Below are 12,707 nucleotides of genomic sequence, written 5' to 3' on the forward strand. Positions count from 1 at the left end.
CATTTTCTGAATTTGCAAAGTAAAATAAAAACAAGAAATCTGCACTCTAAGAAGAGAACAACACAGAGGGGCAGAAAGTTAGTGCGTGTCACCTTTGCTATGCCTCCTAATGGATACAAGGGGCAGACGAATTAATGAATGAACAACGAAGTCTGTTCACACTCGATTAGTTTTACTCAGTTTGGTTGTTTTTCTGCTAACAATACAGTTCAAACTTCACCATATACAAATGTATATCGGTTTACACATCAAGGTTTTCATCACTGGATCCTCTCATCCCCCACTCACCAAAAATCATATTGAACACTTTCCAACCGTGAGTATAACTTATTTATAACACCAAAAGCATCAGTGGCAGCCAAATAATAACATCTCTAACCCAAAATAAACACAGCATGTAGTCACTCAGTGTGCACAGAAGTGTCTTGTTTTCCGATCTGCGGTGCAGAAAACTCTGCATTAATTTGGTTTATCTAGTCTGTCACCGTGACATCTCTCTCCCCAGGGTTCACACCGCGTTTCCCTGCCTTGGGCTTGGCTCTGCATGAGTGTGTGGGTGGTTGTACAGTAAGTGTGTCTTTTTATATCTGTTCTTTAATTTGTGTTGATCTCTGTTTGTGTGCTTGTTAGAAAGAAAGACTTAGAAAGAGAGCAAGAATGTGTGTACAGTATGCATGTGCAGGTGTTTACAGCTGTGTGCGGGTTAGAAGAATATAAGTGTGTGTGTGTGTGTGTGTGTGTGTGTATATGTGTGAGAGAGAGGTTGACAGAAGCAGATGAAACGTTAACGCTGCTTTCGACTCCGGCTTCTCCTCCGTATCAGATTCCACCAGACAGATGATAATCTAGCAGCCACACACACACACACAAACACACACACACACACACACACACACACACACACACACACACACACGCACACGCACACGCACACAGTCCCTACTTGCTCTCTCTCCATGAGGCCCCCGTGTACTCTTCAAGGCTGTAACCATTAGACGCCAGAGGCAGAGAGCCAACTAGCACTTTGTGTCAATATGCTGTCAATGTTAAAATCAGTAGCCCGCTCCACGTGCATGTATACGTCCTGACCTCTTTGGGCGTACTGCAACACTTCTGCAACAGCCACACAACTCGAACATCTCTGCTTGTTTGCAGCTGATAAAACAGCCCTTTAAATGTTTTCACAAAATCTAAACGTCAATATGTCCTCCTTCGTGGCTGTGTTGTTGTTTTTAGAGGGGGGAGGTTATTGTCGTCAGGAAGGCATTGTGTGTGTGTGTGTGTGTGTGTGTGTGTGTGTGTGTGTGTGTGTGTGTGTATGCGTGTGTGTGTGCGTGTGTGTGTGCGTGTGGTCAACACAAGATCGATTCAGAGTCCCTTGAGACGTTTGTAGCAGAAAATGTTCAATCACACATGGATGATTATTCACGAGAGGAACATTTTGTAATTGGGGAAATCAGGTTGGATCTATTATGCAAATGAGTATTTATGTATTTGTATTAGTATTTATACTCGTTCTTGTTCGTTCCCATGCATACATAATAAGCTCCATCTGTACATCATTAAGAACCCTTATTGAGGGAGGAAGGTCAGGAGTCTTTACTCATGAGTGATTGTGAAAGAGAAAACACTGAGAAGAACCCGACTATTGACATATTGACATTTAAATCTTTATGCATGACTCCACTCTGTCAATTTTCATTGTTTGGTGTCTGTGACCAGAGCAGCGATTCAATGTGGCCTCCTCTCCGACTTGTGTTTAACCTCCAGTTGATGAGAGTTACATGTGACTCGTGATAATGAGCGGACAACATCATCTCTTTTTTCTGGTACTGTTACAGTGTAAGTAGTAAAACCACAATGTTAATATACTCACAGACAAAACTTTAGACCATTATCAAGATGTACCAAAAGTGTCAAAACTAAACATACTCTCCTTTCAAGTGTGAACATGTTACATATGATTATTAATTCTGGTGCATTAACATAAGTAAGTAGCTAGTTTAAAAGTGTAGCATCTTGAGGTGGAGCCAACTTAACAACTGGTCTCATGTATTGTAATGTGCAATATCTCACAACCTGATGTTTTGTTTGTAAAATCTGATAGCTACAGTACTGTGTGGGCTGTATGTGCAGCTCCAAACGTCCATATAAAGGCGATTGTCTGGCTGACCTTCTTCACTGAGGTGTTGCAGGGAGAGAGCAGATGCGAGTGACAGCAGAAACTCACGGGGAGGGAGCGAAGGGTTAAACGTCGGTTGGTGTCAGACAATGGCTGTTGATTACAGAGCCAGAGGTGCAGCAGAGCCTCTGTCACTTTGGCTCATCCGTGCAACATAGAGGAAAAGCTTTTATCAGCAGATAAAAGAAGCACGTGTCAAGGTAGGTCTACATCTACAGCGTCAACAAGAAATGGCAAGTGAGAGGAATGAAGGAACAGCTGTGCATGCAACCTCTGGATGAGCAATAAAGATGCTTACTTCATTCTTGTTTTAGATTACATTTGTGCATACAAATGTAATCTAAAACAAGAATAGAATAATATGGGTAGTTTTTCCTGGATAGATCAACGATGAAGTTTATTCTTGATCTTAAAGAAAAGTTTATATATAACAAAATAACCACATCGTCTAGTATTCGCACTTTTGTTTCCTCTCCTGAGGGATATATCTGTCTCTGCTCAGCAGGTATTTTCACTGAAAACGGCCGCCTGCTGAGGTAAGAAAACGATGAAAGTGAACTTAAACAGCTAAACAATGAGCAGAAACTTGTTACGAAGCTCCGTACAGTGATACATCTCTGCAGGTTCATCACTATCACTAAACTCATTGTTATTATATAATGTGGAAGTCAATTTCTGACACCTAAGCCTACTCCATTTGCTGTTGACCCTTGTACTTTTAGGCATATTCGCATTATGTTCTCACTGATTTGACTTTAGATATAAAGGAGAAACAACAAACTTTTACAGCTTTAAAGTGCACATAAAACTTCTGTTCATTCAACATTACTTCTACCAAAAAAACAACACGTCTTCCTTTGAAAGGGTCTAATAAACTACCGTAGTATAAATACAGATTGGGCCTCTGAGTCAGTAGTTGTCGTGAACAAATCTCTGGGGTTTGTCGTCCTCGCTCCAAACAATGCGTTATTTCAGTTTGTTTTCTTTCCACTGCCGGTGGTCCTCGTCATTAAAACAGAAGACACAGCGATGCTGCTGTTGGTACGAGGCAGGAAATGTATTAACGTGGATAAAAGCTTTGTGTGTGTGTGTGTGTGTGTGTGTGTGTGTGTGTGTGTGTGTGTGCGCCGGTGACAGATAGGGCTTTTTTCTCTTCAGTCAGCTAGCACTGAGCCTTCAGCTTCACACACTGTCACACATCAGAAAATCCTCATTACATGGGGTGTAAACTCAACTGTTGTGTATTTGTCTATATTGTAGCGTCGATGTATGTGCTCACCACGCTGTGTTACTCACTATAATCCATGAGTCATTATGGGCTCATATTTTTTTGATTCACTATGTAATATAATGTCTCGCAGTAATCCTTCTCACCAATAATGACTTATAATTTAAATAGACGCAATAATCACATCCACGTATTATCAGTGCAACACCAGCAGGTAACTCTGCTATTGTTAATAAGAAAAAATCCACATTCACAGAAATCAGCTCAATTGAGCCTTTTTAGTGGAGACTTCAGAGCATTTAGCACACGTTTATAATATTAGAGCTTAGAGTTGAACTCACTGGCATTCAGGGAGCATTCGAGGACATTGTAGGAAACGATTATTCACCGGAGATCCGCCAAACTTATGAGTGGAGTTCACTCTCCGTGGGTCAAAATCAGGACAGCCTCATTAATGAGGTGCAATCCCACTACGAGGGCCAGTCAACCAACACTTTCAGTAATGATTGCTGGAAGGGCTCCTTGCATTTTAAGGTTTTTCTAACAGGCCACATAAACACGCTGCCAAAATACCATTAGGGTTTGGATGTGGAGCAGCGTGGAGCGTTATATGCGTTCACAGCTGAGGTATTCTTGGTAGTACAGTGTGACCGCTGACCTCGCTGACCTCTGGGACCTCGAGGTGTTCGAGCGCCCTCCAGATCTCCACAGTGTATCTGTCACGGCTATTTCTAGGCTTTCACTTGCATGGGGTCTAGTCTCGGGTGTTAAACCTCTTAAGACAGACTTTAGTTTAGGAGGGTTATCTGAGGGTGAACTCACACCCTACTCTGTGTGCAGGGAGGTATTGGATCTGAAACACTCGTAAAAGTCACTGTGAATATTATTTGAAGTGATATTTTCATTGACATTGGCGACATGATAGACTTAAAGGAACACGGTCTTCTGATGACACATGTAGTAATAGGTTACATGTTATAGGTGCATAGATATATGATCGTATTGTAGTCTTAAGGTAAATGCCGGTTTCTCTATACAGTTGCAGTGTCAGTCTTTTTGTCCTTTGTTGGAGAGTTTGCCTGCAGCCATTCCTCTGTGTATTGTCTTATACTTTAGTAATCCCTCAAGGGGAAATTCAGTTTTCAGTTTTAACAGAGATATTCCTGCTGTGCCATACCGTTATCCAGGATTGTTCCAAATTAAAAAATCGCAGAAGAGTTTAGCAATCTCTTGCCAATATTAAGAAAAAGTCTAAAAACCCCTTTTGTATACATTTCAATCACAAAGAGTAGAATCTTTTAGGATTCTGTGGGTGCAAAAGTGTGTAAGCTACACCAAACTAAACACAAACTAAACCTATTTCAGGCTTGTTCATTGTTGGTTTATTAGTATTAAATACCGTGAGATAGCTGTTGGATCAGAACATTATATTTTCTGGTGTAGAGTTGCTTCACAAGCATGGTGGTCTGTAGAAACCTTCAATATTAATGCACGCCACAGGGGAGACAACACAGATTCTCAAACTGCTGTGTTTTAGCTGCAGTTTTGTCATGCATTACAGTCCCATGTCATGATTTCTCTCTTTCTTCACTTGTGATTTTCCCCACAAGGCTATTTGTCTGCTATTTCAAACCCAGGGTCAGGCGGATGATGACGGGGAACGTTTTCAAGAGAAACCAACTGAGCCCAGAGTGGGGTGTTAAAGCAAATCCAAACAAACAATGCTGGCTTGTGTCTGGGAGATACTGTCCTGTCTGTCTGCATCACAGACACCAAACAGTCGACGGGATATGTCTCACAAACCCCAGAGCCAAAACACGTCCAGTTATTCTGTATGAGTCACAGTCCCACTACCAAAGAAAACTGAATTTGAGGGCCAAAGCACTGATGCGTTGACAGATGAGGTCTTTGTGTAGCCTGCAGGCAGCTCAAACCTTCATGGACCTGTGAGTGTTGGGAGCTGCTGTGGAACAATTCCTGGAAGGCTTTCTTGGGCCTTGAAAGTGACTTAACTGCGACAGCTAGTGTATCTCTGTGACATTTAGCAGTCAAACTCAACAACGCCCAATCCTAGTAGACTAGTAGAGATGCTGCTCAAAGCTCGGCTTGCAACTAAAGCTTTTTTTTCCACAATCAGTTCATCCAAATGCTACTTTTTTTAATTAATCGATTATCGCCAGCTGCAGTGTATGAGCAAAACAGGCAACCGAGTCCCCGGTTCACACTTCCGGGAGAGTTTGCAACCACATGCAGCCACATTCTAAGTAAGTCTTCGATCGCATCAATTCGTTTAGCTGCGAGGTTGTCAGCTGTGTGTCTGCTGGCATAACGTTGCTCTGTGTGGGTTGTCATGTGTCTGACTGTAAGTATGAAGTTAGCAGTACAATTCTAGCTGTGAACGTAGCAGTGAACAGTTTATTTGTCGTCGAAACAATACTACAACTCATCAAGACCCGAGCAAATTGAACGGGGTCAGCCCCGATGTTAGCAAGAACTCGGGATCAGGCTCACTTAAGGTGGACTGAGATTTAAGGTGGACTGAGATTTAAGGTGGACCAGCTATTCTCACTTTTAGTGACAAGCCGCTCCTCTGAGTAAACGGTTTATTATTAATATCCCTATTTGAAGTAGTATATATTATATTATCATTATTATATATTAGTTATGATTTTCTCTATTCTGTTTTATTTGAACATTTCTGAGGTGGCTAAGGAGGCCAAACTATAAAGTAGGGTACAGTTTGTTAAATCTTTTTTTTTTCTCTGGAACTTCATGTGCTGAGAAAAACCAATGGACATTGTGATGACATTGTTTCGTTGACTAAAGATATTCAATTTACAACAATATTAAACCATGAAAAGCATCAAATCTTGACATTTGAAAAGAGAAATTGTCGACAACTAATTCAACTAATAGTGTCGGTGCTAGTAAAAGACACAGAAACTAAAGTACTCCAGCTTCTTTTCCTGTTGTCTAACAGCCACTAACAACCTTAAATATTTAGTCTCACATGCAGTAATAAGTGAGCTGGATTAATTCATACTGCATCACATGGAAACAAGACCTTTGTAGATCTGCTTTTTATTAAATGGGGCTCCAAAAAGTTTCATTCCCCAGCTGACTTTGAGACCTGGATTGTATAATGAATTCAACTTATTAGACTCCAGTAGATGTCTCATTAGCGGTCTTTCCTTCACTGCATGCATATATTTACTGACAAGCAAAAAATACTGATTTCACCCTGTTCAATTCTGATTCTGCCAAGAATAAACTCTCTGCTATCAGCTGCTGGATGACACTAATCACTGGGGTGTTCTGGCGTCTTATAATTACTCTTTTCAATCTTTCTTTTCCTATCACCATTTCCCATCCAAAGTTTTTATGTTTTATTGCTTATTTAAGCTGAAATGAGGCTGGAGCAGTGAAGCCGGTGGAGGTTTATTTCCAGATGCTGATATTGACCACTGCAGAAATATTCAACTTAAAGGCTTTACTAAGGTACATTGTCCCAAACAATGTGATGCTGTTTTCCCATTACTACCAGGTATTACAGAAGCTGCATATACAAAATTAATCCATCAGAGTTATTATTCTGGTTAAATCTGGGGAGATTCTCACACAAATACCTTTTATTATTTTCCATTCTGCCTTTATGATCCAAATTGATGATGAAGTAAGAATGGTTTCCATCAACATGACAGCTCTCAGCAGGTAGAAACACAGCAAGCCTGCAGCAGATGTAACTTTGATTGCAGCTCTTCTCTTGTCTTGTGTTAAGCTAACAAACCATTACCAAGTCAAAAACAGAAACAGACCACCCATGTGCTGCACAATGGCCGAGCCTATTATGTTGCCAAACTCTCCACAACAGGCTGTATGGCAACCGTGTGTGTTATTCTCCTTTGTACACTTCCCTTTGGGTGTTCATTACTCGACGTAACATCTTCTGTGACGTAAACGTCTCCCAAGCAACATCAAGCAACCAGACCAAAACACGTTGATGCCTCTGGGCTTTATTTAGAATATTTGATCTGGGATATTTATTCAGGTGACTGATTATATAAACCGAAGAAGAACCTCTGTTCATCAGTCAAATTTATGTGTTGCTCTGCAGCTCTGAGCTATCAGCGATACAGCGCAAATGCATAAGCTGTTATTCCCCTGACAGGGCTTCATCAGGTTGTAATGGAAAGATACCTGGGCCGTGCCGGTTTGTAGCAAATAGTAGAACAATTAATAAATACTGGAGACATTTGGCAGTGGTATTATGGGTAGTTGTGTAAACCTGAATGATGAATTGTCATTTAAATATACACCATAAAATCTATTCAAGTTAACGAAGAAAGTAAGACCTACGAATCAACTTTGTCTGTTTTGTTATAAAATCAGAGTAATTGGGAGCTTTTATTAAAGCTCTAAGGGAAATAAAACTAAATGTAATGTTCATGGGATTGCATTTCCTTCTTACAGACTGTCCTAAATTAAATACAACAAATGTAATTTAAATCAACATCATGCAGCTTGAGGTTATTATAGCTGGCACAGAAGGCCAATAACGGCATGTTCTTTACAAGAAGGAATAAACTGTGAACAGTGAACGAATAACAGTAAATAATCTGAACAGGAAAGGTCTTAATAGTTATATATTTTAATTCCAAACAGTTCAGCATTGCTTTTATTTCGCGATGAAAGCCATTGGCGGTGTCCCCTCTGACGACGTGGCCCGTGTTTACAGCCATGCCAAACTGTTTAACGTGACTTGGGCTCTGGCTGCCTCTCTTAACTCTTGACAATTGTTCTGCACACGATTCAGCTGTATGCCAACGATGATCATAAGCTCATAACTCAAAATCTCCCAACACGGGCTCATATCCTAATGGAGCACTATGGGGCTTCTGAGTGAAGCTCTAATTTCATCAAAAGTGAATGAAACCCAATTTATTATGATGACAGTCAAAGGGAGCATCAATTAGGCACAGAGCAGAAAACTGATCGGCACTTGGATGCGAGCCCATCAGCAAACCCAGATATGAGATGCAACCAGTCACTTAGCTAACGCGCACTCACTCCCCGAGTGAAGTGGGAGTCTCATCTCTAAACTGCACTTCAGTCCCGATGCTCACAAACCCGTGTGTTTTAGGGTGATTTATAATGCACATTAACACGGATTAACACGCGGCGTAGCAACACAGAGAGTATTTGTGCGCTCTGAGGAAAACACAAACTTAATAATGAGGCAGAGCGGCTGCATAAATATCCAACTGCTATCATCCTCAGGAGAAAAACAAGGTTCTGGGAATACTCGAAATGACAGGCTTAAATGTTTCACCTTAAAAATAAAGTTAAGCTGTAACGAGAGCGAGAGAGAGAGAGAGAATTGTAACGTTGAGATCGTGCCTTTACAAACTTGAAAGCGCCTCAGATAAAAGACACAGCAGGCCAAAATGAATAAATAATACTTTTTTTTTTAGAAAGCATAATAACGTGTCACCGACTTTAAAGTTAATGTGTGAACAAAGATCAGACTTGGACAAGAATCATGAGATGACGAGGCGCAGCGTATCACTGTGTGTAATCTTCAAATAGCCCAAAATCTTCCACTGCACTCTCCCTCATCAAACCTCTGACAGATTTGGGTCTCAAGCTGCGTGCTGATGGAGAAAATGCCGTTAGATTCACTGTGGTTACTGCAGTAATTGGTCACCTAATATTTCCTTCTTTCTCAGGCAACAAACGTGAGTAATATGTAGACAAATAAACAAGTTCTGTGTGCTTTTGGTTTCCCCGGGAGAGTGTTCATTTTTAAAATATTTCCTCTGACGCAGTAACCGTCTTTACATTTACTCAGAGTGGTTAAAACTGGGTTTTCGTGCTCTTTATGTATATTTTAGTTTGATCTCAGATATAAACAGCAAGCAGCTCCATCTGCGTTGCACGCCTGTTCAGCTGCTCAGTGGGTTTCAGTCCCAGAGAGCTATGCACTGTGTACTATGTTGTGTATTTACATATTCTGCTTCACTACCATCGGGCTCATTACACAAACCATTCACTTCTTCTTTGCAAACACACGGCCAGCACTTTGATGAAGTGAACCTTGCCCTTGCGCAGCCTTGTACAGCACAGAGAGTAATGTCACAATGGTGAAACGTGAAACTCTTGTAAAAGACAACAGCTGGAGAAAGGAATCGGAGTCGGTTTGTAGGGAGACTTGATAGGATGGGAATCCCTCGTCGTACTGCACATTGTCATCTGACAGTAGGCAACACTGAAGCTCTCACCAGAAGTAAAAACATAAAAAAATGCCACTTTAACAAGCCTCCTGGGACCTCAGCTGCCTGGCTTTCTGAAGAAACAACAGCTTGTCTGATCAAAAAGCTTTAAAAGGCTCCAACAGAGGCAGCCTGCAGTGCTCCACATATCTGTCCATAGTATTGCTTTGTATATTGGTTTTGGACATGTGCAACCATCAGCCTGCGCTGTTTGGATTACGTAAGAAAACGTGGCAACAAGTACAGTAGGAGCTGGAACAAGTAGAACAACAGTAACCGACAGGGAACGGGATTCTCCAAGGTGTTTACACAACTCTAGTTCCCCCCCCCCCCACCCCCAATACATTTGTTTATCCACGGAGGCTCAATTAAACAGGCACATCTTCTTTCAGTAACGCTTGATTTCACATTCATGCTGCTACACAACTTATTTATAAGCAGCTCGAGGCTGCATCTCACCCTGAGGAAACACAAGTATATATTGTCTTAGGGGTGTAGTTCAGGCAGTCTGAAAAGGGAACGCAGTTCTTCACGGGTCCTCTGGGATCCTAGAAACCAGGTCCAAATTAGATTCAGTCCAATCGGGTCAGGTAGGATACCATAGTGTTGCTGCAGCTCTCGGCTCTGTGTGTCAAAATGTGTAATACCTAAGTTTGCTTACAGTACTCAGATCAGTCTGTGTGTCCCTTTCAGGCGTGTTTTTAAAGATAAAAGTCTTTATGCACATTGGACTTTAGGTTTCTCACCTTTTTGGATTTCTAATTTGGAAGTCTGCATCACCTTACTTTTGGTGAAACCGACAAGCCGTCAGCCTACCCCCGCTTTCTGCATGGATCAGCCAGGTGTGCAAAGATGTGAAAGCTCTGCTTCTTCTTTCTTCACATTCTTCACAGCCTACGTGAACCTCACCGATCAACTTTGTATCGGCAGCAATAAGCAGAAATAAAAGGTGGTGTACTTTCAATAGGGCTGCAACCAATGATTGTGCTCATTAAGGATAATCACAGTATCCTAGGGCACCAGGTGAAGTCATTAAATAGATTATGTCATCAAAAAAAAACAGTCTCACGTTTAAGAATCTGGAATTTCTTTCAGTTGATCAACTAATCGATGCAGCTCCACATCAAAGATATGAGTGCAGCAGGAATCAATTCTGAGCTACACATTGAGTATGTGCTTTCTGCTGTCAGCTGCTGTCGGCTTCTCAATAATTCAGGACTCGAGTTTTGTTACACAGCTTCTGCAGAGAGGATGTTTAACTTTCTTTGCACAAACTTGCAGCTCAAGCCCTCGGGGGTCTTGAGGTCATTGTCAAAGGCAGATTCTGGTACTTAAATTGCAATTGAATTTATGCCATAAATATGGGACATTTTATGGTTTTGATGAGCAAATACAAGTTTTGTCCAAACCATTTTGACGCTACATGGTATAAAACGTGTGCAGATAGCTTATTGTTTCTGTTCTTGCTGGGTTCCTCCATCACGTGTAGCTGCCACTGATATGAGCTTCAACGTCACATTCAACCACAAGGTGTTCCTCACTTTAACTGTTATAAAACCGCTGCTAAAGGTTCAGTGACAGAGTTTGTAATACATTACCATAAACATCACCCTTAACTAATGCATGGGCAGGGACCGTTTATGTGCAATTTCCTCCCGTACTGTTAAAGGAATAAATTTGCCAAAGAACAGGGATAAGAGTGGCTAAGCACTATGTGCCGCCACCCCATTAATCTCACTTAGCATCCGCGGACGGACGGCTATGACGCATCGGTGAATGGTAACCGCACGGTGATAGATGAAGAAGAGTTTATGAACTCCGACGATGCATCGCAAACTGCTCTTCAGCATTTCTGCAATGAAAACACAGCGCCGAAGGAGCAAGATCTGTGTAGTTCATTAAATATTTGTTAAAACAACACTTTCTTTAAGAACACTGTCACTTTAGTGCACTTGTAACGTTTTTTCTTTCGTGCCAAGCAAAGTTATATAATCAAATATCTGCTGGCTATTATATGTTTTTTTAATCTCAGTTTTCAACAGGATGAACTGATGAATTAATAACATTTCAGTTGAATATTCATAAGAGAAATGTATTTATTATTTATTCTTAGTTCTGTCTTTAATGTTTTGGAGTGCTGGTATAAAGCACCAGTAGGCATTATGTGTGGAAACTGTTGCATAATTAGTGCTGCCACTAACCGTAATGCTTTTATGGTTCAGAACATTTAAAGTAAATACTATTAAATACTGTATTTATTATTGGAAACGTACCTCTCCATATGTTCATATATGTAAGCGTACTTCCCTATAATTAATACCAAATTGTACTCGTAAATTACAGACTAAGTGAAAACATTTCTCCTGTCAAAAGCAGAAAGAAATGTCCCTATAGGGATTTTTGGCCAGATTGCCAATTTCAATTAAAATGAATGCCCAAGCCATCCTATTCTGTAATCCTAAAGACAAATTTCGGAAGGCATCATGGGAGCTCCCTGCCAGACAAGCTGTCCACACAGTAGGGTGGAACTTCCAGAAATCCAAATCAAATCTCTTAATCTTTCCTCTCTCCGCTTGTCTTGTTCCCATCAGGAGTCCCGACTCCCAGCAGCAGCCATGTGAGAGGAGCTGTCAACAAGCAGAGGATGCCCACGCCCAGCTAAAGCAGAGCAGCCCCCCCCCCTCCCTCCATCCCTCCATCCCTCCTGCTCCCTCCCTTCTTCCCACATGAGGACGAGAAGATGACTATCACCAGCCGGCAGTCCTTCAATGTCCTGACGGTCATCTTCCTCCTGCTGTCCACTGCAGGTCTGTGAAGTTTAGCGCGTGCTTATCAGGCAGGTTTGTGTGGCCTTCAAAAGTTCATATTTCTTTCATTATAGAGGCTTACAGACACTCATATCAAAGTTTCAGTTTTCTTATATGCTATACAGTAGGCGTGCTCAAAGCAGTTTCTACACACTTTGCACCAATATGTGGGTCTTAGTCTCTGATCGAAGAAGTAAAGTCAGACACTTCACTTAGACTTA

General features: G+C 41.3%; 1 protein-coding gene across 2 annotated transcripts in view; it reads left to right on the forward strand.

Moving 5' to 3' along the window:
- Positions 1 to 12,707, forward strand: part of shisal1b (shisa like 1b) — a 30,101-nt gene that overhangs the window by 3,118 nt on the left and 14,276 nt on the right. For both annotated transcript variants that reach the window (XM_029434655.1, XM_029434654.1), the window contains exon 2: positions 12,271 to 12,486. In XM_029434655.1, coding sequence (XP_029290515.1) covers positions 12,420 to 12,486 — 67 coding nt within the window. In that variant the 5' untranslated portion in view covers positions 12,271 to 12,419. The remainder of the gene's footprint in view (positions 1 to 12,270; positions 12,487 to 12,707) is intronic.

Source organism: Cottoperca gobio, chromosome 6 (assembly GCF_900634415.1).
Source record: "Cottoperca gobio chromosome 6, fCotGob3.1, whole genome shotgun sequence".
In the NCBI taxonomy this organism is placed as follows: domain Eukaryota; kingdom Metazoa; phylum Chordata; class Actinopteri; order Perciformes; family Bovichtidae; genus Cottoperca; species Cottoperca gobio.